The 25,569-nt window shown below is 35.4% G+C and overlaps 1 protein-coding gene and 2 pseudogenes across 3 annotated transcripts in view; 1 reads left to right on the forward strand and 2 right to left on the reverse strand.

Moving 5' to 3' along the window:
- ITPR2 (inositol 1,4,5-trisphosphate receptor type 2) overlaps positions 1-25,569 on the reverse strand; it is a 420,025-nt gene that overhangs the window by 380,087 nt on the left and 14,369 nt on the right. For all 3 annotated transcript variants that reach the window (XM_025047398.1, XM_015590049.2, XM_006912698.3), the window contains exon 2: positions 734-804. In XM_025047398.1, coding sequence (XP_024903166.1) covers positions 734-804 — 71 coding nt within the window. The remainder of the gene's footprint in view (positions 1-733; positions 805-25,569) is intronic.
- On the forward strand, positions 840-5,604 carry LOC102884669 (annotated as a pseudogene).
- On the reverse strand, positions 18,822-18,939 carry LOC112480320 (annotated as a pseudogene).

The following is a 25,569-nucleotide window of genomic DNA, read 5'->3' on the forward strand; positions in this document are numbered from 1 at the left end:
TCCTTCCCCTTATTAAAGCTGCTTTTCACCATTGTGAGAAGAATACTTATACGGTGTGTTTAAAATGAATACTGTTTTAAAATTATTTTTATTGTTATAAGTACACACAAACTGTAAAATTTATTTGAGCAAGGTTTTAATTACTTGTTTCAGTTGTGTATGATTATTTGCATATTTCATTAATCTTTCTTTCATAGCAATCGAATAATAATGTCTCCTGCTATGACCAGTTTCTCAGTGGATATTATCAAGCTATCTCTAAAATTATACTTAGAAAAGAGTTCTAAGACAACTTAGTTATTACACACGATTCAAAGTGACATTTTAAAAGCCAAGCTAACACATCACTGTCACCCTCCTGGAGATTTTACAAAGATAAATTAAATAGCTGCTAATGAAAAACTAACACTTATAGTATAACTGTCACAGAAATATATAGCTATATATTATTCAGTTGTATTTACTGGTTTGAAAAGTGGCCTCTATAGTTAATTACCTAGATTTCCTTTCTGATAAATGGTTGTCAGCAAAACAAAAATTTGAACTATTTCATTATAAATCCTTCAATGTGTAAAAGAAGAAAAACAGCAGGGAAACTTCTGAAAGAATTTTCAGTGGACATAATTATAGTTGAAAGTTTCACACTGAATAAAATTTTAACATGACTTATTTAAGACACAAAAATAATCCCCACTTCCCAGGTCACAAAATAAAAAATATTTGTTTTCTTTACCTCTGAACTTCTTGGGAGGGTTGGCAAGGTCTCCTGCTTCTGGGTGCACCACACACCGATCATCCACTAACCTAGAAGGAAAAGAAAAATTGCATTGTTAACAGTCATGTTCGTAAAACATAAACTGCATGTGGGTATTACATAAATATTTACAAAAAGTTTCAATACCATTCTTCACTAAAAAACTTTTAATAATCATGGATTTGTAAAAAGATTTGGTTACAAAGGTATTAATAAAAGCAGGGTTTATGAAAGTCAGTAGTAAGCAACACTGTTAAGCAACAGGAAACTGGTTGGATAAATCATGATATAGATAAACCATGGAACGCTGTAGAGCTATTTAAAATTCATTTAAAAAATACACTGGCCTACAAAACATTTATAACATGCTATGAAAATAAATGGTATTAAACTAATAAGGTATTATATATGTTTACACACACCTATACACCTCTATACAAACACATTATAAGGAATGGAACACAGACACCAACACATTAATCTTGGTTAGATTCCTCGTGGTTTTTATTTTCCTTTTTTGTCTCTGAGTGTGTTTTTTTTAATGAGGAAAAGGTAAGCTTATAAGGTCAGGCTTTCAGAGCAACCATAGAGTGGGTAGTTATGAGAACTCATCCTGCATTCAAACCCTGGCTCGTCCACTTCCTAGCCAGGTGACTTTGGGCCTCCTTCTTTATACCTATAAAATAAGGATAAGAGTACCTACCTCACAGCATTGTTAGGAAATTAAATAACTTAATATCCACAAAGTACCAAGTATAGTTTCTGGCATATAGCAAACCCTTAATTAAGTGTTTAACAGATAAATAAAACCAATGATCTTGCCTGTCTTATTCCTTACCATACTGATTCTAGAAGAGTGCCTGACACATAGTAGGTACTCAACAATTTCTAATGAAATGTATAAATTGCCTTTGTTGTTACAAAAAACACATTTCATCCCTATCAAAATATTCATAAGAAGCCAGTTTCTAGGACAATTCCAAGAGCAAGAAGCTGAATCTCTGCCCTGAGAGCCAAGTGACATAATCATCTGTTCAAAGAGGAATATCTAACTAGCAAAAACTTACTAACGTTCGTTTTCTCCATTGACTGAGTGGTGGAAATAACTGTGTTTTTTTTTCTAGTACATTTTGAGAATACATCTGAATTAGTTCCAAATTTATGATTTTATTTGAAGGGAGATGCTCAAGTTGCAACTTAAAAAAAATATATACATATATATTAACCAGATTCGCTAGTATGCATTAACACCAGCACAGAGTAAAACCCAATTTGTGACCAAATGTCCCCTTGAACCAAGATGATCAATCAAATTGAAACTTTGGTTCCTGGTTTATAAGGTTATCAGAAGCAGACACTTCCTAAATCACCAGACTCTTCTACGAAATCCAACTTCCACAAAACAAAACGTTAGTTTGGTCAAGCGATATGGTTCTTTCTTTGATTTTTTTAATATAATTCATTTGCACTGGTTTACTAAAATGTGGTTTTACAAGAGCTGCCAAACATGAAAGAAATTCCTTTTAAAAGTCTTTCAAACTGTTTTCATAGCAGAAAGTCACATAGGGTCAAGAGAAAGCAAACCCAGACCTCTACAATATCCAACTTCAGTCTGTAACATTGAATGCGAAAGGCTCAAAGAGTCCTGAGAATGTCACAACGTAGCATTTAATTTTTTTTTTTTTTATGCTGTGAGGGAAAGGTCAGCTTTTCTAATTAGTTAAGACATGTTAAGAATTCAAAACATAATGATAAAAAAAACATAGTCTTATTTAGAGCACACTAAAATTATATAAAAAGTGGCATCGACATTCTACTCATTCTTTGTGACTACCTATTCCCACAGAACTATAGGCTCCCACCAGAATGCTCCCTAGGAGTCCCCACCTGCATGGGCTAGCCATCAAGAGGAACGGGAAAAACTAAAGCTACTAATTAGATCACAGTGCATTTATGTGGTAAACACTTATGCCTATCTTCAATTAGCTGACGGTCCAGATAAAAATATAATAATTAAGAGTGACTTCCATCCTAAGAATTTGTCCTATTCCTTATATCCAAATATCTGTGAAAATCACAGACAACCATTTCATCATGCAGATTTAAAGAGCTGGAACTGAGAATGGAAGAAAGGGAAAGGTATGATAGGAAGAGTATAAAGAAGCAAGGAGTCTGAATGTGTTACAAAGATATATACGATCATTGAAGTTAAAAGTTAAACTGAATTTTAATGGCAACGGTTGGCACAACTTCTGCAATATACCCAACACCCTCTTCTTGAATACTTCCAAGTGCAGAGTATTCCCCCATTTACCATATTTCTGACAGTACTAATATTAGAAATGTGTTTTATATAGAAATGAAATAGCACTCTGTGTTTCCAACCATAGTACTTATCACATTTTCTTATAACTACTTGCTTAGTTGTCTGGATCTTTCAATAAATTGTAACCATGAAGTCAAGAACGAAATCCATCTCGTTTACCATTCTATCCTTGGCATCTTCTAGAATTAGTTACAGTAGACATTAAATATTTGTTATACGAATAAATGAGTCAATGAATAAATGAGACTTGCTTCCTGAATAACTTTCCCTTTTTGGTTCCAGTCCTTTCTTCTGGAACTGTATAGATTAACTCTTCTTTTTCTGGGATGAACTAGACTATTTCTATCCAGTTCTTCCTCATTTGGATATTTACCAAGGAGCTCAACATCTTTTCATATATCCCAAGGGTCAACATGCCCCTTAAATGTGATCCTAGAGACTATCCACTAGAGTGTTCCCAACAAGTACAAGGACAGAAGACTCTTCCCTCCTTCTTTCAGATACTAAGCTTACAGTTATGTATCCTAAGATTGTAATAGCTCCATGACACTCAAGTCCATCTCTGACTTTCATTGGGTTTATAGCTAAACAACAATTCCAGGTCCTTTTCATGTGTAGTACTGATAAGACAGGCTGTGCCATCCAGTATCAGGGAAGTTAACTTTTATAATCTAAGGTCAAGAATTGACAATTGAATAAATATAAAGATCAACCTTTAGCCTATGAGCAGAAATCATCTGAAAATCATGTATTCCATCTCTAGCTAATTCATTTAGAGACCCCGTCATGTTTACTGCCCATTTTAATCACTCATAAACAGTGTTTCCCAAATATGGTTAACTAGATGAATCTTATGGGGAGTTAAAGTAATAATAATCATAATCATAATAATAACGTTTCTTTGGTCTAGACCTACAGAATCAAAATTTTCTAGGAATCAGGACTAAGAATCTATATTTTTATAAAGCTCTCTAACCTTCCTTAAATGAATTAGTACCTGTTCTACACTCCCATAGTACCCTGGTCTCTCTATCAGGAGAACTTACCTCACCCCATCATAATTTCTTATTTATACATATTGTTTCCAACACTATATAAGTTCCAAGGGAGTCAGTCCATTTCTGCTTTGCTCACCATAATATGCCCAGCTTTAAGTATTAGGCCTCAAACATGGGAGGTGCTAAATAATCATGAATTGAGAGAGTGACTGAGTGACTTTCTGAATCACTGAATAAGTCAACAATGTTACATTTGTAGATCACATAAAAAGTAAAAATAACTAGAACCAACAAACGGTTGCCTAATAGTAGATGGAAGAAACAGTCGGAAATATTCCCCATTCAGATGTGTCTCAGAAAATTATCAAAAATGTCAAATCCTGAAAAAGGCCAACATGGCCTGCTCTAAATAACAATATCTCATATAGTACTTTTCAACGCACTATATTAATGCACTTTTTAATGGGCTGCATTTATTTTTCTCATGTCTGAATCAGCAGGTAAGCCAAACAGGCAATTATAGCACTAGCCTAAAATTCTCAATCTGTCACTGAAACTCATCTATCATAAAACCTGCTATCCTTTGTATCTAACTTCTCTACATATGGTAACTGTAAAGTATTTGCCCATTTTAATTTTAGAAACAAATCATTCAACTATTTATTAGACCTTCCAAGGTACCTATAGGCAGATTTCAGTAGCTGCTTTGAATGACTTTACACATAAGTATGAATCAAAAATATGAGTCAAAAAAAGTCAAATTTTAACTGGATATATAGATATACCGCTAGAGAAATCTTACAAATGTGAATCTAGAGACATGTACAAGAGTGCCTGAGGCAACACTGTTCGTGACAGCCAAAAATAAAAAATAAAAAATGTTCATCAATACTAGCATAATGACCAAGCGAATAATTTCTTACAATAGCTATTTTAAAAGTGAATAAATTGCAGCTGCATGCAACATTAACAATCTCAAAAACATAAAGTTAAACTAAAAAGAAAAGCAAGTCCTCAAAGCAAATAAATGTTATATAACCTCACTGATGTTAGAAATAAGCAAAAGTAGCTCTTTTGCTTAGGCCCGTGGTGCCTGCAAGACCGGCAAGCGTCGAGGTCTTCGTACTGCCAGGAAGCTCCGGAGCCATCGCGAGATCAGAAGTGGCGTGATAAAAAGAACAAGAAAGCCCATCTGGGCACAGCCCTGAGGCCAAGCCTTTCGGAGGCGCATCCCATGCAAAGGGAATTGTGCTGGAAAAAGTAGGAGTTGAAGCCAAACAACTAAATTCTGCCATCGTGAAGTGTGTTAGGGTCCAGCTGATCAAGAATAGCAGAAAGATCGCAGCCTTTGTAGCCAAAGACGGTTGTTCGAATTTTAGTGAGAAAAATGATGAAGTTCTGGTTGCTGAATTTGGTTGCAAAGGTCATGCTATTGGTGACGTTCCTAGAGTCCGCTTAAAGGCTGCCAAAGTAGCCAATGTCTCTTTTTGGCTTTATACAAAGGCAAGAAGGCAAGACCAAGATAATAATTTTTGATTCTGAAAACATAGTAGTAATAAATTTTCATATGCCAAAAGAGAGAGAAAGAAATAAGCAAAACTAAACAGCATATAATTTAGGAACACACATGGAGTATAAATAAATTATTACATAAAAATACATGGATATAAGATTTTTAAATAGATTTCCCAAAGAAAGTAAATTATTCTTTGGTCTCCAGTCCCTTATTATTCCATCAATTGCAAAGAAAATGCCACATAATAGGTAAAATATGTTAGGCATAACAACTTTTTACTTATGAAGCTATAAATCTGACTTCTACCTTGAATATTATTTTCCTGATGTTTGCTTACCACATATATCTGACTCTTGTACCATCAAGTAACATAGTTCATGTCTAACAAAATGACACTGAAACACATTAAAATAAAATGAATTTGGTGGGAAAGAGAAGGTGGGTAATATATAAAGGACATTATTAAAATCTTATAGCAAGAAAGGCAGTTATGATTGCGGCTGGGTTTTTAAGTATGACAGAACTGCCTTTAAAGTACATTCAGAACTCTATCACAAATAACTTACCCCCAACCCTGGGATTTTCACTCTGGTAGCCCTATGAATCTTTCCCTTAGGTACAACTTCTGGCTTCTTACCTAAATTGTCCCTCCTCCACACAGATCCCCACCACCCTGGCACATCATTGAGCTCCCTCCTTCACCTACCTTTAGAATTAGTACTAAAATAGAAGAGGAGGAAATAAAAAACGAGTTCTAATCCTTGGTCTGCCATTCCATATCCATCTGTGTCTATGTTAGTCATTTAACCTCTCTGTGCCTCATTTTTTGAATGGGTCAGTTGTGATCTCTCCCAGATCCTTCTATTTTTTGTAGTTATTCATTTCTCTGATCCTATTTTGTAATTAGAATTGGCTTGTAGTATCAGCCTTCTTTAGCAGATTCTGACATTTATAATATTTTATACACTGTAGCTTGAAAGTTTAACTGGTATCGATTTTTTTTAAGTTTATGCATTATTTCATCATTCCAAGCAAAGTACTGATATATGATTTTGTTTCATTTACTCGCCATAGCCTTAGAACACTGCATTTTAAATCTTAAAATCTTGCCATTTAGTAATATGGACATTATTTTACTTATGAATACTCAAGCTGACCAAATAAGGAGCCAATCTAAAGGCCTGTAAATTCTTGTTTGTATGCCAATTAATGTGTCTCCTAATTCAGTCAGAGTTACTTAACAAGAAATACTAGGTTCTATAAATGTCCAATTTCATGCCTTATACTTGATAGGTCCCGTGGACACACCCCTGCACAAAGCCATAAGCAATAGAAATCAAGCATAAGGAAGTAGCTTTATTGCAAAACTTTCTGCCAAAAAGTGTTCTAACTTGTAAATGCAAAGCAGATGCAACATACCAAATTCTTATAGTTGTATGTATTTTGCCTTCCCATGATAAGAAGAATTAAATTCACTTTTGTTTGCCATTTGAAATGTGAGGTTTTTTAAAGTTAAACCAATAAAATTTAATACTATATTCTCTTTTTAGATGTCTTATTTCAATAATATTTTTATTAACACAAGTATGTAAGCCTAAATGTTAAAAGGATGTTTAATTCCATATATGTTTTTCGATCATGTACAACTTGTTGCTGATAATATCTCCAAAACAGGTTCCTTCAAAAGTCGAAATTGTGCTTGCTCTTAGGTATTTAAAATGTTTCCAGTTATTTTTCCATTAAAGATAAAATCAATTGAAACCACATTTAAATTACAGCATAAACACTAAATTTTAAAGTGCTACTACATATAAACCCCTAAAAATTCTGGATGAATCTTTATGTTTAAATGTTTTGATCAGTGCTATCGCCTAAACCAAATGACTTGAAGGCCTTTAAAAGAAACAGGTTATCATGTGGACTACAAAAGGAATGCTGTTGCCCACATATTAACCTTTTCAAAAACACTGCAAGAAGCCATCATTTTGTGAAACAATTATCTTCGAAGTATGTATGCCGATGAAACTGGTTGGAAGGAAAAGAAACACATTGCCTTTAAAGAGAAACACGTATACCCGACCATGATTTCAGAAAAGATTTCTCCATATATTTTGAAAACTTAAAGCCCTAATCCAGGCAAAAAAAGAAATCGCGACTTTTTCTTCTTAAATCTAATAACTTCCTGTTCCTAATCCTCCCTACCCTGCCTCCTCAACCTCTCTGCCCCCAATGACCTTAACTACTATCAGTTCTCAATCATCTACAAAGAGGTAGAAAATCATTGGCACTGGAAAAAGTGACTCACTAGGTAAAGTTCGTATCCAGATGTCATTCCTGAGTTTTCACCACCTGGTTGGCATGAATTTGGAGGTGCTCTCAGGAATAAGGCCATAAGGCTGGAAACACATCTAGTGACATTCTCTTATTTCAAGTATGGACACCTCCCAGCTCCATGTTTCTGCCTATTTTTGGTCGCTCTTTCACACCTTCACATAGCTGGTTTTATATTTTATCCAGAGCTTATGGTTGTTATATTGAAGACGAAATTCAAGAAATATGACCTCAAATATTTTTAAAAATCCTGATAAGACAAGGAGCTGCTAGGCATGCATAAGCAAAACAACATCAAACAGGTACTATAATTATTAACTAAAAATATAACTATTATGAATATTTACAGACATAAAAGAAAAAAAAATTTTTAAAGGGCAAAAGGAGGCTTTCAGCCAAGATGGTGGAGTAGGTAAATGCCGTGCTCACCTCCTCCCCCAACCACAACAAAAGTGCAACAAAACTACAGAACAACCATTATTGAGAATCATCTGAAGTCTAGCTGAACAGAGGTCCGATAACCAAGAATATAGAGAAGAAGTCACTTGGAGACTGGTAGAAGGGGCTGAGATGCAGAAAGGGATGGTCCCATGTGTGGTAGTTAAAAATTGGGAGGGATATCTCAGCTGCAGAGGTCCCAGCCCCACACCAGGCTTTCCAGACCAGGGTTCCAGTGCCAGGAAAAAAAGTCCCCATAACTTCCAGCTGTGAAAACCAGTAGAGACTATGGCTGAGTAAGACAGAGGGCTGCAGGAGTCCCTGTAAATGAACTTACGTGCTGATTGACTCACTCTAAGCTCTAACACTGATTGGAGCAGCAGCTCGAAAGGCACCAGGGACATACAGGGTGAAACTGAATTGTCTGGCTTCAGGGTGAGAGGTGGAGGGGCAGAAGCCATTATTCCTTTGTTGGGCCCTCCCCCAAAACAGCCTGCACTGCAGATGGATGCCATACCTGAGTCTCCATCAATGTGGCTAAACACTGGTCACCAGCCCTGGTAATTCTGAGACCGTACCCCACCCAAGTTGCCAGCGCACCCAAGCAGCTCTTAGTGGCCTTTCCATACAAAGGGCCTATCTTGGCTTATGCTTCAGACTCTTCTAAAATGTTCTCTCAAAGGTTCCCAAACCCCAAACAAGCAGCATCTGGCCTCATGTGCTCCGTACCTCTTGCTAAGCAGCCCCAAGCCAAGCACTTATAGCAGCCAGCCACACTTCGCAGCTTAGCCTCTCCCAGGTACCTCCAAGGCCGGCACAAGTGGCAATCATTTGCAAATCACTTTCTAGCTTATATCAAAGTGGCCTCAGTCATGGCACAGGGAGCAGCTGACCTTGGTCTGCACCAGAGTCCCTCCCATAAGGCCCTAGAATCAACACACCCATTGGCCAGCTTCAAGCTGCACCAGAGCATGGCCCAACAACCTCCACGAATGACACACCCAAAGGGCAGACTGGGCAGGCACCACAGCCCCGCTAAAGCAAATCCTGTTCCGTAACATCAGCACCTGCACAACAGCTCCTCCACTATAGTCATGGCGAGTCCTCACAACCAATTAGCCTAAGGGTCAATTCCTCCCTGGACATACCAACAGCAATCAAGGTTCAATTGCAACAGGAGGGCACACACGACCGACACAAGGAACATGCCTGGAGCACCCACCTCAGGTGATCAGGGAGACTGCACCTCTGGGCCCCACAGGACATCTACTACATAAGGCCACTCTACCAAGACTGGGAGACATAGCAGCTCTACCTAATACATAGAAACAAAACAGGGAGGCAGCCCAAATGAGAAGATGAAAAAAATGTCCCAAATAAAAGAACAGAACAAAGCTCCAGAAAAAGAACTAAACAAAATGGAGATGAGCAATCTACCAGATTCAGAGTTCAAAACACTGGTTATAAGGATGCTCAGTGAACTTAGGGGAAGAATAGATGAATTCAGTGAGAACATTAACAAAAAGATAGAAATCATAAAAATAGAGATACAAAAAATAAAAAACAACCAGTCAGAAATGAAGAATACAATAACTAAAATAAAGAATACCTTAGGAGGAATCAATAGTAGATTAGATGAAGCAGAGGATCAAAACAATTTAGAAGATGAGGTAGCCGAACACGCCCAATCAGAACAGCGACAAGAAAAAAGAATCCAAAAAAATGAGCATAGTTCAAGGTGCTTCTTGGACAATATCATGCATACCAACATTCACATCATAGGGGTACCAGAAGGAGGAGAGAAGGAATTGAAAACCTATTTTAGGAAATAATGACAGAAAACTTCCCTAACCTGGTAAAGGAAATAGACATACAAGTCCAGGAAGGACAGAGAGTCCCAAATAAGATGAACCTAAAGAGACCCACACCAAGACATATCATAATTAAAATTCCAAAGGTTATATATAAAGAGAGAATCTTAAAAGCAGCAAGAGAAAAGCAGTTAATTACCTACAAGGGGGCTTCCATAGACTGCCAGCTGATTTCTGAACAAAAACTTTGCAAGCCAAAAGGGATTGACACAAAATATTTAAAGTGATGATAAGCAAGGACCTAAAATCAAGATAACTTTACCCAGCAAAGCTATTATTTATAATCAAAGGACAGATAAAGAGTTTCCCAAACAACAAAAAGCTAAAGGAGTTCATCACCACCAAACCAGAATTACAAGAAATGTTAAAGGAACTCCCTGAAGAAGAAAAAAAAAGATCAAAAATATGAATAATAAAATGGCAATAACTGCATATCTATCAACAATTACTTTAAATGTAAATATGTTAAATGCTTCAATCAAAAGACACAGAGTGGCTGAATGGATAAGAAAGTAAGACCCTTACATACACTGCCTACAAGAGACTCACTTCAGATAAAAAGACACACAAAGACTGAAAGTAAAGGGGTAAAAAAAGATATTTCATGAAAATGAAAACAAAAAAAAAGCTGGAGTAGCAATACTTACACTAGACAAAATAGACTTTAACTTTAAGGCTATAACAAGAGTCAAAGAAGGATGTAGTAATTCCACTTCTGGGTATTTATCCAAAGAAACACAAAACACTAATTTGGTAAAGAATTTCTAGAAGTGAAAAACAATTGTTGAAATAAGTAGGTGAGTTTAAGATACTAAATTAGACACAGCTAACTAATAACCTGAAAGATAGATCTTAAGAAATTACTCAAAATGAAACAGAAGATAAGAAGGACAGAGAAAATGTGAAAGAGGGGTTAAGAAATATAAAAGGGAGGATGAGGTCACCATGCATATATAATTAGCATCCTGGAAGGAAAGACTAGAAGAAAGGCAATTTTTTTTTAAGCAAAAACTTCTTTATTATAATAAACATAAAAAATAAGTAATTTCTTGCTTTCCTTTGTGGATAGTTTTCTCCCTTTACTTTCCTTACTGGAAAAAGTGGACTACTAAGAATTGTGGGTTATGTTGATGTGGATATGTGTAATGAATTCCTTTTAGAGAGATTTCTGTGACCTGGCTGTGCTGCGCCCCAAGATTAGTCATCTGTAGAAGGTATCAAAGAGCAGATTCAGGTCTCAGTGGTTACCTTAGGATTAACAGATGGCTCTACTTGCAAGCCTTACAAGGTTTTTGTGTTCTGAATGTTCCCTTCTTCACTTCCTAGATGGAACAGTTTTGTGAATCCTCTGACCCTCTATCTCTGGAATGTCTTTGTAGCTATCTCTGCAAATTTCAGGAGCAAATCTTACTACTGTTAGCTAGATACTTTGGAGTATTCTTTGCTTCTCTCCATCTGACATTAGCATTGAGATAAGATCCCTGAACCTACCAGTATAGCTGGGCATCATTCCACCCTTGGACCAATTTCCCTCACTCGTTCCAAGACATGTACATTCAATGACTATGAAAGTTTCATTGTTGCTGTTCAATTTATACTTATACATAGATATTTTATGGTCCTAGTAAATAAAAGATATCAATACAGAACAAGGATAATGGAAGCATTTTATCATGATAGAGCCTTCTAATTTTGGGAGTCAGTACATTCATACTTTACCAATCACCACAGAAAACCTGAAACACGGAGCCTGGAAGAGGCCTCCAAGAGCCTGGAAACACTTACTGGGCCTTGAGAGGCATGAGCAGATCTGCTGTGCTGACCCCATGATTTCGACCAACATGCATAAGTGGTATCATCTTTGAGAAGAGAGGCAATATTAGAAGAGAAAATGGCTGAGAATTTTCCAGAGTTAATGAAAAATATGAATCTACAGATACAGAAAACAACATATTGGGCTGTCAGCTTCTAAGACTCTACAACACAAAACAGAGATAGTGGAATCATTTCTACAAATGCTGAGAGAAAATTTAGCCTTCAAGTTAAAATTGTGTACTCAGCAAAATTAACTTCCAAAAACAAGGATAATATCAAAATACTTTTAGATAAATAAAAACTAAAAATTTACCACTAACAGACTTTCACTATACTTCAGGTAGAAGGAAAATTATTTTAGTAGAAAAATATGAGTACTGAGAAGAAATAGGGAGGAAAAAACTACTAAAACATTTGAATTAATCTAAACAAATTAATCCAAACACTGTCAGTATAAAATAATAATGACTAAAAATAATGGCTAACATATTAGTTTTAAAAAGAACAGCACTATAATACCAGACAACTGCATATAAGCAGAAAGGAAGTGATCTGAGTTAAATAGTTCCATGGTTTTGAATTATATAGGAATAAGTTAAAATATTAACTTTATATTTTGAGTATGTACGATATTAAAAGAAACTACTAAAACCACAGAAAGAGAGTATATAAATACAAAACCAGTAAAGAGGGAGGAATGGAATAAGAAGAAAAATAAGTGAAAGTGCAATGTATCCAAAAAGAATTAAGAAAAAAAAAAAAGGAAAATTATGATTAATATAAGGCACAAAGAAAGAAGGTAGAAATAAGTCAATAATAATCACAATAAATTTAATTTTAACTTATCATTTAAAAAGACAGATTTTCAAAAAAAAAAAAATAGAGTTTCAGATTGAATGAAAAAATCCAGCCATATGCTATTTACATGAGTCATACCTAGAATATAAGGCAGCAGTAATAGTATCAGAAAAATAGGCTTTAAGAGGGGAAAAAATAATAGTAGAAATAGGGCCATTATATAAGAAGTGCTTCAGTTCTCTAAGAAAATATAACAACTCTAAATTTATAAGTAATAACTTCAAATTATATAAAATAAAATTCATAGAACTACAAGGAACAATTAACAGGCATTATCGTAATGGGAGATTTCAACACCCTTCTCAATTACTCATAGGGCAAAGAGACAATATTTAATAAGGATACATGCTTTGAAACCCATAATTAATAAGCTTGATCTAAAGGACATATGGAAAAAAATTTAATTAAAAAAATACAAAAAAAATTGTAATTAAAAAAAATACACAAAAAAAGGATGTATATGAAATATATAACTCCTCATGGAAATATATGAGACTCAACAACTGGAGAAAATATTTTATTTTTGAGCACATATGGAACTAATATACCAGGTCCCTCAATTGTATGATTTTAATATCCCTACTGCATTTCTAAAATATAGTCTAAATTAACAGCCTTTTAAAAAATATATTATTCTCTTGGCTCATAGTGAATGTATGTCTAGCTAAAAACCCCATAGTCATCCATCATCCAAAAGTTTAGGGTCTCCTTCTGCGATCTCACCATATATTTAATATGCATCCTTTCAAGCTGTTATTTGTTGTATTATACCTCCAGCTACATGTCTCTGATAAACAGGGAGCTCCTTGGGAACTGTAGCCACATATTTTTAATCTTTATATCCTCAACACCTACCTATGGCATGCAGTCAGTGCACAAAAAATGACTGTTGAAAAGTGAATTGATACATTAATGGACCACAAAGGTAAAGAAAACAAATTGCAAAAGACAAATGAGGTTGATGATATAGTAGGAAAATCACAGGAAGGAAAGACAAAGTATGTAATAATGATACAACTGTTCATCTGTGGCTCATCCTCTCAGCAAACCATAAAGGAACATTTAAGTATATATTCTAGAAATGAATGGCTAAAAGAGACCTCAAAAAATAATCCCATCAGTAAGAGCTCCTAGACAGAAGTTAGCCAGAAACACTTCTTCCCTTTGAAATCTTCAGAGCACAATGAGATTTGTGATTAGTTTTATAGCTAGAAGGACCTACCTCTTCCCTGTTCCTTTAGTGTGGTACCCTCTTCAAAAAGAAATGATTATGAGAACCATTTACCACTTCCTGGCTAATCATACATAAAAGAGAAATGCATCTAGGAGGAAATAGTTGGCAAAAGAAGTTCCCGGGCAAGAAAACCTTCTGGAAACTATACACCAATTTCCACAGTCATTACAGCATGAGAAATTAGACTTTTTTTTTCCCAGAAAGTTGCAGAGTATAAGAGTTACCTTGTTAAAGCTACAAGCAGAGGCCTCTTGTTTCTGAGTCAACCAATAACTGAGACATTTTTAAAGAACTGCCAATAAAAGAAAGAGCTAAAAACTCTTCCAAAAAAAAAAAAAAACAAAGGAAACTTCTCATTCTCACATAATTCCTTCAGAAACACAGCTTCCAACATTTAATTAAGAATGGCTAAATGTGAAAAATATGGGTTATAAAAAACCCACAGATGTCACTCTAAAGTCACACCTATAATTAGTATGGATGGACTCAATGGGCATAAAACACTCTTTGAAACCATTTCTGTGCACAAAGAAAACAATCTTAGATTTATTTGTGTTACTGTAAGAGTCTGATTGTGGCTGAAATGACAAAACTCCCCTTTAGAGTGTCTTAATTAAAGAGCAGAGACCTCACTTTCTGGGATGGAGTGCATGAATCCTTGCCCGAAAATAATGTAGCAACCCATAGGATCTCTGTGAAAGCAAAGCCAACTGAGGGTAAAACCAAAGATAAAGAAAATCAAGCAGAAAAGTCTGATGGCTAAAAGGAGCTACACATATGTGTGTTAAATTATTTCTCTTGCTACCAGCTTGAACAAAAAAAATTTTTGCCAACTCCGGGAGGCAAGAATAGTAGTACTCTTAAAGTAGAATTTGTAATTAATCCTAGGTAAATAAATTTATCTTTAAATGCAATAATACTCCTAATTCTAATCCCTAACTCTTCAGAGAGCGATCATCATAACCACAAGTAAAAATTCTCAAAGAGGGATATTAATTTCTGCTAGAATAGAATAAAAATGGGATAATACAAATTTAACAATATATGTTTCCTTTTAAGATTCTAATATCACTGAAATAGTGACAAATGTGTAATAATAAATGTGTGATGTTAGGAAGTTATTTCTCTGGACTAACTATAAAATTGAGATGATACTAGTACTAACTTCGGAGGACTGGTCTGAAAATTAACTGATCTGATAATGCAGAATTTCCAGTACAAAGTTAACATTCAATAACGGTTAGCCATCAGCAGCAGCAGTATTTATTATAAATGTCCAGCACAAAGTATATACTCAATAATTATTAGCTATCATCATTTTCATTATTTATTCTTAACATTTAACTGTTGAAAAAAGTTCACCAGTAAAGTTATCACTTTAGAAAAAAAATGAATCTATATCTCTTAATCAGGAAATTCATTCATTCCACAGATATTTATCGAGCAGCTATTATGTGCCAGGCCTTGTTCTAAGACCAAATAAAACAAAGAGTCTTGCAGAGGGGTGTAGGGAGGAGACAAATAACAAGCAATATACATAATGAATCCATAAATCATATAGTGTGCTAAGGGATAAATGTTATAGGGAAAAAAAAGGAAACAAAACACAGTAAGAGATTTAAAGGGGGTGAGGGAGATTTCTAGGAGAACTGCAAATTCCAGGAAGAGGAAACAGCCAGTGCAAAGGCCCTACAGCGGGAGCATGCTTGTCATGTTTGAGGACCTACAAGGTAGCAAATGCAGCTGACAGGAGGGAGTAAGTAACTGAGTGATCGATTGGACAGGAGAACAGAAGGGCCAAGGAATGGGAAGGGCCAGATCCTAAAGGGCCTCCTATGTCATTGTACAGACTCTGGCTTTTACTCTGAGTGAGATTAAGATAGGAACCACTGGAAGGTTTGAAGCAGAGAAAGCTTAGCGTGATCTGGCTTATAAGTAGGAAGATCCCAAGCTGAGAATAGGCTGGTGGGAGAGAGGAAGATAGAAGTAGAGCCCACTTCGGAGACGAGCACAGTAATCCAGGTGAGAAGAGCGAAGGTTAATGTGTTTCATACAATCAGTATTCTAACTAAGGAGAGCAGCAGGAAAATTCAGGACAGATATAAAAATAGCTAAAGACTCTTTAAGGACTATTATATTGGTTTGGGGTAGAATTTATACATATTATTTATATTTACCATATAGTATATAGCAATTATTATTGTCACAATATACCATAAATTTACCATAAATAAGGTGCAGTTAAGTACTTCAGAGTTAAAAAACTAGAAGTGTATGGCACAGAGTGAACCCTTCATAATCACTTATTTAATTCAATAGATTAATTCATTCAACCTCTTGGTGAAAATGTTATTCAAATACGATTTTTAATAGGAAAAAATGACATGTATCTGCTGCTCATGAAGCTCACTGTTAAACATTAGTTTACAATCATGCACAACTTAACGATGGAGATACGTTCTGAAAAATCTGATTTTGTTGAGCAAACATCACTGAGTGCTGACACAAACTTGGATAGGATAGCCTACTACACACCCAGCCTCTATGGTAGAGCCTGTTGCTCCTAGGCTATAAACCTGTACAGCATGTTGCTGTAGTGAATACTGGAGGCAATTGTAATATTATTTGTGTATCTATACATATCTAAACCTAGAAAAGATACAGTAAAAAATTTAAAAAATAAAGAAAATGGCACACCTGTATAGGGCATTTACCATGAATGGATCTCGCAGGGCTGGAAGTTGCTCTGGGTGAGTCAGTGACTGAGTGGTGAGTGAACATGAAAACTTAGGACACTGCTGTACACCACTGTTGACTTTATGAACACTGTACACTTAGGCTTCACTAAATTTATCAGAAAATATTTTTCTTTCTGCAATAATAGATTATTCTTAGCTTATGTTAACTTTTTACTTTATAAACTTTTTAATTTTTTGACTTTCCGTAAGAACACAGCTTAAAACACAAACACGTTGCATAATTGCACAAAAATATTTCCTTTATATCCTTATTCTATAAGCTCTTTTCCATTTTTAAATTTTTTTACTTTTTAAACCTTTTCGTTAAAAACTAAGACACAAACACACACATTAGCAGGCTACACAGAGTCAGGATCATCAATACCACTTTCTTCCACCTCCACATCCTGTCCCACTGGAGGTTCTACAGAGCTGCCATCTCCTATAACAACAATGCCTTCTTCTGGAATACCTCCTGAAGGAACTGACTGAGGCTCTTCTTGAGGAGGTGTGTCATTTTTTCAGAAATATGTCCACGTTGGTTTGCTCAGTTTGTGTCTTTTTCATCATAGATTTGCTTGTAAGCAGATAGTCTACCATGAACATTCCGCTCTATTAATGAAAACCTTTTGGTGTTTCACATTTTCAGGACCTTTTGGGGGTCCACATTTTCAGACTTTTTAAATGAGCTGGTGGAAGTCTGCAAAAGTTTTACTGTGAATTTTCTTGGAAATTCTTCTGTTTCTTCTCCTGCAGTTTCCTTTTCTCGTGCCATTTCTTCAGCTATGCGTTCCTGTTCCAGTTCCAACAACTCCACACTAGGAAATTCCACCGAACTACCTCTAGGAGTTCCTCGATGTCATCCTCATCCACACCCAGGTTAAAGCTGTTTGCCATCTCAGCCATGGCCTTGTTGATTCTTTCGACCTTTAAGCTATGACATTACCATGGCTACAACGTCGCTAGGTGATAGAAATTTTTCAGCTCCATTATAATCTTATGAGACCACTGTCATTTATGCAGTCTGTCACTGACCAGAACATAGTTATGCAGCGCACAACTGCATATATAAAAGCTGTCTTGTACATATGTTACTATTTACTTTCCCCTTACCCTTTTAGAAACTTTCCTTTTCCACTTAAAACTCTTCGTATGGCATGGTTAACAACCAACAGAACCCCTCTCCCACTCAAGAGAGGGTGTGAGACCTTGGCTGGCCCTTCTCTCTCCCATCACCCATGACACAGTGCTTGGTCCAGAAGGGAGTACATAACCCAGGCAGAGCCAAAGTGCCCTTACAGAAGCAAATATAACAATGAAAGAAAAAGGGAAAGGTTCTATTTCCTTCAAAGATCAAGCATTATGAGGGAAAGTGTAGGCCTAGAACTGCCAGGAACCATTTTTCCATACCATGGGTGGAAAATGTCTGCCAGAGAATAAAGCTTATAAGAAGGAATGAAGCAAAGAAAGAAATAAAACCCTGGTATCATCAACCGAACCCTTTGTTCTAGCTGTATTTGAAGCTAGAACCCAATTTTGGACTTCCCAGTAAAACAAACCAAAAAGCCTCTATTTCACTTAAACTGACTGGGTTTCTGTTTCTTACAAAAGAAGTAATTAAAGGTCACATAGCAAGTAAAGAACTGGTAAAGTATAAGCAACCAGAACATCCAGACTAGCCACATACCAAAAAGTAAAATATGTTCATTTTGTTAGGAATTCATTCATTCAACAAACATCCATCATGTGCTGATTACAAGCCAGGCACGGTCCTAGGCACTGTGGAAACAGCAAAATACAAAATGGACAATACCCAGAGCTTATTTTTTTATTTTATTTTTTTTAGGCGAGGCAATCCTTGGTCGACCTCACAGATTGCAAGGACCGTGTCAGCTCACAATCACCTTTTCTTTTTTTTCTTTTTTTTCTTTTTTTTTTTTTACGCCTACAGCACCTGGTCTTCCTAGGTGGTCTCCCAGACAAGTACTAACCAGGCCTGACCCTGCTTAGCTTCCGAGATCAGACGGGGTGGGCTTGTTCAGGGTAGCATGGCTGTAGACCAGAGCTTTCATTTCAACTTAAGACCCACTATTGCATGTTACGTTGAGTATTCCCACGCTGGGTCCAAAGAGTAGATTTCAGGGAGTCTTGAAGACCCTCAAATATATATAAAACCTTGTTTCTGTATATTAATGGTAAGTTGCAACACAAATTTTCTCTTATTCTCAAAGGGACATATGACCCCCTCAAAAAATTTTTTTAATTTAGAGCATAAGCATACTTTAGGATCAAGATATCTTAAAGTTCTTAGGCAAATTCTCACATCTTAACCTTAGCACAGTTTTGTTCAAAAAAGACAGTCAGATGAGAGTAGGTGAATTGGGTAAAGGGAGTCAAATATATGGTAATGCAAGGAAACTAGACTTTGGGTAGCACGCAATAGAGTATACACATTATAATGTTCTATATCTGACATTTATATAATGTTATTAACCAATATTATTTCAAAAAATTAATTTAAAAAAGAACACACTCTATTCAACAAGTATTTCACAGAAATAATGCTCTTCTTTAAAATACAGCATGAAGCTAACTCCTTTAGTAATTCCCTTTCTATGGAAACAAAACTAACAGCTAATAACTGGTAGCTTTAACCCCTAATAAGCTAGAGGGCATCTCAAATATTACCTCTATAATTAAGGGCTGTATGGAGAAGAGGATAAAATAGACACTCTCCTCTAGACCTCATAGTGTTATCTTTCTAAGATGCTATTTGTGGCCACATGTAACTTGATAATTTTTTTTAATTGATGGGAAGCAAAGGAATGGTACATATCTCTTCAAAAGGATGATCCTTCCCCCACAACCCCCGGCCACCAACCCCATTAAGTTTTAAAAGACCCAGTTTACAATTATTGCTATCATCAATAGCTGATTTTATTTTTCTCTTTTCCCTTAGCAACTTAATTGGAATTTGGAAGTCACTGTGTTTTAATTTAATACTCCTAAAGAGCAATCAAATTGCAACAAGCAAAATGTCAATAATTCTAGAAAGTCATAGTAAAAACTATTATAGAAGCTTCTCTTGAAGCTATATAATCCATCTTTAGAATTTTAAATAAGAGAAAAATAATTTCACAAAGACAAGCTCAAGAAAGGTATCATCTTCCACATTCTGGCCTTCATTTGAAGGGATAAGAATATCTCAGTTCCTATTTTCTGATTTCTTTTGAAGCATAGATACAGCTTATGTTTCACACTAGCATTTCCTGGACCCCAAAGGAAAGGTGACTCCTTTTATCTGCAAAATGGTTTTCTTCTAAACTAATACCGATCAGATTTCTATCTAGTAGAAAGAAAGAAAAGAAAGAGAAAGAAAGAAGGAAGAAAGGAAGGAAGGAAAAAAGGAAGGAAAGAAGGAAGGAAGGAAGGAAGGAGGGAGGGAAGGAAGGAAGGAAGGAAGGAAGGAAGGAAGGAGCGAGAAAGAGAGGAAGGAAGGAGGAAGGAAGGAAGGAAGGAAAGAAGGAAGAAAGGAAGGAAGGAAGGAAGGAAGGAAGGAAGTTTTCTCTTATTCAAAAAAGTTCTTCCAGAGATGTTTAAACATTTAGCAGCTTATTCATTATAATTATTTTCTCTCCAAAACTTCCTCTGAAAATGTGATTTGATCGCTTTCATTTTGGCTGCTCCTACTTCTAGGCTACCAAAAGCAGATTCCTTTTCAAGGCAAAAGAACTTATTTCTCAACCTCTTGCTATCCTAAAGAAACTGAAGACAAAGTAATCAAATGTAAACAATGAATTTTTTTTTTACCCTACCTAAATAATTCACTGATTCATATTCACCAAGCACCTTTATTCTTCTCTAAAAGATGTCTTTCTAAGGATAAGCAATCTCACTGACATTTTGGTAAGATTTTCCCAATTCCCTCCAAGATGGTATGACCTCTTGCTTCCTGAAAAAGTGGGAGAGAAACAGTGTCACCAGCAGCCATTTTGCCTCATGAATAAAACCAGCTATTGTCTTCTAGTAGTACATGCTCTCATTTATCTATATGTTTCTTTCATTCTTTCCATTTTATAAAGTCAAGCTTTAAACAGATTTTGAGCATAACTTATCCAAAATATTTTTAAACTGTCTTTTTGAGCAACTGTCTTTAGGGTCTAGTCATTCTGCCAAATCGATGATTTCCAACCACACTTCTAATCAAGAAGAAAAAGACAAACCTCCACAACTACTATATCTTATTGGACATACTATAATGACCAAATGTTGATTTAGTAACATATGCACTCTAAAATAATGCCACTTTCAGCTTTTTTTTTTAAGTTCTTTTAGCTTTGCACATTTAAGTCATAATGCTGTTCATAATAACAAATTACATGGAAAAAATATATTCATTAGGAGACAATTCTTCAACTGTGTGTTGTTTCTAGGTTGTACACTAAGGGCTTTGTCATTAAAAGGCCACATCCATGCAGGATGATGGCATCTGCTGCCAGGATGAGTAGAAATTACCCTAAATCATAAAAAATAAAAAACCTACATGATCTCACTTGGCCCTTGCTTTCGTCCTGTTTCAAGAAGGTCTGCGAAAGGCACATGATTCACTCTGGGATGAGATTTAGTATTACCAATAGAACCTCCTTGTTCCATTTTTACTTTCCTCTCTCAAAGTAATTTCATGGATAGTCCTCACAGTAAATGGTCTCCAAAAATCCTTATAGTCCCCTCCACAGTGTCCAATAATTCAATGTTAAATCAGTGAAATGGCATCTCTCATTGCCACTTTCCCTGTGTGCACTCTTTTTAATTCTTCCCTTCCCCTCAGTACAGTACCACAGGGATGTTGAGTCCTCCCACCAATCAAAACCTCTTCTCTAATTGTGAAAAATCTAAATTCCAAGAACTTGGCAGTACAGAGGCTGTTAGTTAGGCCAGATTCATAAGCATTCCAAATGTGGCCTAAAGAATTGCTAAGTAGCTAAAAGTTTTCTTTAAAGAGTTTGTAATTTAAAAACAGGAAAGAAAAAAATAGGAAATGTTTTATTTTCCCTCACTTAATGTTACATTTCCTTTGATTTATGAATATCTTGATTTAGACATATTAGTATTTCACCCTTTACACTTCCCTGAACACTGGAGTTCAAAAAAAGTTTGACCAAAATTTTTTTTTAACAATGAACAAGTCTTAAATCCATGTTGCATCCCCTATTATGTTTCAAGTAGAAAAAAAAAAAGTAAGAACATAGGTTATTATGATACTCCAAATGTGTTGATCTGCCAAATTGTGATCAAATTATATTTGGGGTGTAGTTTTAAAACCACTGCTAAAACAAGATATTTAATTATGTATTTAACTAAAATAAATTATTTCTTTTGTCCAAATATGTTCCTTCATCAATGAACACAAAAAAAAAATCAAGAAAATTCTGGATTATGTAACTAATGCAACATTTTCTTTTTATTATCATCACTGCTAGAGGGAAAACAACTTGCTTTTCAAATTATAGCAAATCTAGAAAAATAAGCCATTGATACTAAAATGTGTGATATGATTCAACTCTTGCTGATAAATAGGTTATCTCCTTATGACTTTATCATTAAAAAACTAATATTAATTTTTAAAATATCTAGCACATACCAGAATAGCTTTCCAAACATTTACACAGGTATAACATCATTCATGCTCCCACAGGACCACTGATGAACAGAAATATTATTAGTATTCCCAATTTAAAGATGGGAAACTGAATTCAGAGATTAAATGATTTGTCTAAATTCTCAGATCCTCCCCATGGTAGAATAGAATTCAAACCTAAGAAAGTAAACAGCTCTTTCAAAATCCACATTGCCTTTAAAAACTCATTATCGAACACAAATTTCTTCAATGGTTTAACTTCAACCTTAAAATTAAATATGATTTCTAGATAGTCATAGCATAATCTATCAATTTTTTCAACAGTTCGAGATGGGTCTAAGTTTTAAATATTAAAGATAGGAGTTAAAAAATGAGTTAAAAACACTGACTCTTAAGAGCTAGAAAAATCTACTGTGCCTTTCCTAAAAGGTTATACAAAGATCACATTTCAAATGTTACATATTAATTAGGAATTATAATACACATCTAGGTCTGGCACAAAATATATTTGTTTTACTTGGGGAATTTTTAACTAAAAGCATTTTAGCAACAAATTTTCTAATTTTTGAGAACTATATTAATGACTTTTCAACTTAAAAATTTGTATTTTAAATCCTGCTTATATTGCACCCTGCTTTGTAGACATTTCCATCATAACTAAATCTTGTACATTACATACACATAAGACACCACAATTACTCTATAAAGTAGATAACCTACATGTGTGTAAACAAAGGCCATCTAAACTAAAAGCAAATACATTCACAATCGAATTTACTGTGAGAAATAGAAATTCAAATACATATACTTTCATGGATGAGATTCACTTATCGGAGCACATTCATTCATGTGTTTATGAAAAAAATACTCATTTTGATAGTTCATTTCATAAACTCTCCCTCCTTTTTTTATTTTGTAGCAACATTACCGAAGTATCATTTAAGTACAGTAAACTGGTGCCTTCCCTTTTTGACCCTTCACCATGACTCCCACCCTTGATTTCCTCAGAATCCTTTTGTTCAGGAGCTGACCCCAAAGAAAAGTTTAGACCAGACCAGACTACTGAGGCATGTAAAGGTACTCAGATAATTCTCCTTTTCATCAGTAAATACACTCCACCTAAAACAGTACTAGTATAAAGCGCTGAAGTTGTAATCTGAAAAGAGAATAATCTTATGGAAGTACTAAAAATAATTAAGGGATTCATATTTTAAAACATGATTGTAAAGACACAGGACATGTGGCTTCGTGAAGGCTCAGGGTTAGTCGTATGTGGCTGCAGTGCACACATGTTGTCTTCGCGTTTCCAACATCCACTGCCTTCCTTCTTTCTGGCAACAGAGCACTGACAGAGGATGAAGAAGGGCTCTTCTTCTCCCACTCAAAGCATGATGACATCACCTCTGTAATCATAGCATCTCATACCTTGGCCACAGTGTCTGAAGATGAAACCTTTATCCTAGTCATTGCAACAGTGATGACTGCAATAGTACTTCTAGAGTTTGAGGAAATGAGGCACTCTCTTTTCAGCTCCGGTTCTAAGAGGACAGGATACAGTCAGGCCGAAGCTGAGAGCAGCCATGCTGCCACCAGCGGCAGAAGGCTTGGCTGAGGATGGGACGCATACCAACGATAAAACAGAATCAAGGAGAGTCTAACAACGTTATGCCTGGACTTTTCGGTTTCCTTGATAGCAAAGCTCTCTTCTTTGCTGACAATTGTTCCAATTGTGTTTTCTATTTCTTTCAACCAAAAAAACATCCTGATTAATAAATGGTCTTCAAATTCACTAGTTCTCTGTCATAACAAGGAATGCGGCACTTGTCAAGCTTTCGTCCAATTACTCCAATATGACTAGAAATAGCAAATTACCAGTTACTCCAATATGACTAGAAATAGCAAACTGACATAAGCTGTACTATAAGGAATTTACGTTAGCCGAAAAGAAATATCATCTCATAGAGAAATTTTTAAACAAGAGTTTGCAAAGTACTTTTTTATTTTATTTTATTTTATTATTAGTTCCAATTATACGGTATATTGGTTAGACCTTTATATAGTTTATAAACGCTCCCCCTAATTGCTTTCTCTCCTCTGGCTCTACACCTAGGAATTACATTAATGCTAACTGCATTCCCTATGCCGTGCTCCCTATCCCTGTGACCATCTATCAACTACTAATTTGTACTTCTATAACCCTTCATCTCTTTCTTTCAGCCCCCAAACGCCCCTCTCATCTGGCCATCACCAGATTGTCCTCTATATTTGTGAGTCTGTTTTTGATTAGTTTGTTCTTTTTGTTCCTTAGGTTCCACATATTAAATGAAATCATATGGTATTTATCTCTCTGTCTGACTTATTTCACTCAGCATAGTAACCTCTAGGTCTATTCATGTCATTGCGAATGGTAGGATTTCATTTTTTTGTAATGGCTGAGTAATATTCCATTGTATATACGAACCATAACTTATTTATCCAGTCATCTGTTGCTTCCATATCTTGGCTATTGTAATTTGTGCTGCCATGAACATAGGGATGCACAGATCTTTACAAATTATTGTTTTGGTTTTCTTTGGATAAATACCCAGAAGTACGATTGCTGGGTCAAAAGGTAGATCTATTTTCAAGTTTTTGAGGAATCTCCAGACTGTTTTCCATAGCGGCTATACCAATCTGCAATCCCCCTAACAGTGTATGAGGATTCCTTTTTCTCCACATCCTTGCCAACCCTTGTTGTTCTTTGATTATTGATGATAGCCATTCTGACAGGTGTGAGGTGATATTTCATTGTGATTTTAATTTGCATTTCTCTGATGATTAGTGACCTTGAGCATCTTTTCATATGTCTATTGGCCATCTGCATTTCCTCTTTGGAGAAATATCTGTTCAGGTCTTTCGCCCATTTTTTAATTGGATTTTGTTGTTGTTGTTGACTGCAAAGTACTTTTTAAAAAGTGCTTTTAGTGCTTTAATTTTCAACAGTTCTTCAATAGTTTATATATATAATACATACATGCACACACACACACACACACATGCATATATACTCCAA

The sequence above is a fragment of the Pteropus alecto genome, unplaced genomic scaffold, assembly GCF_000325575.1.
Source record: "Pteropus alecto unplaced genomic scaffold, ASM32557v1 scaffold103, whole genome shotgun sequence".
Taxonomy (NCBI): Eukaryota; Metazoa; Chordata; class Mammalia; order Chiroptera; family Pteropodidae; genus Pteropus; species Pteropus alecto.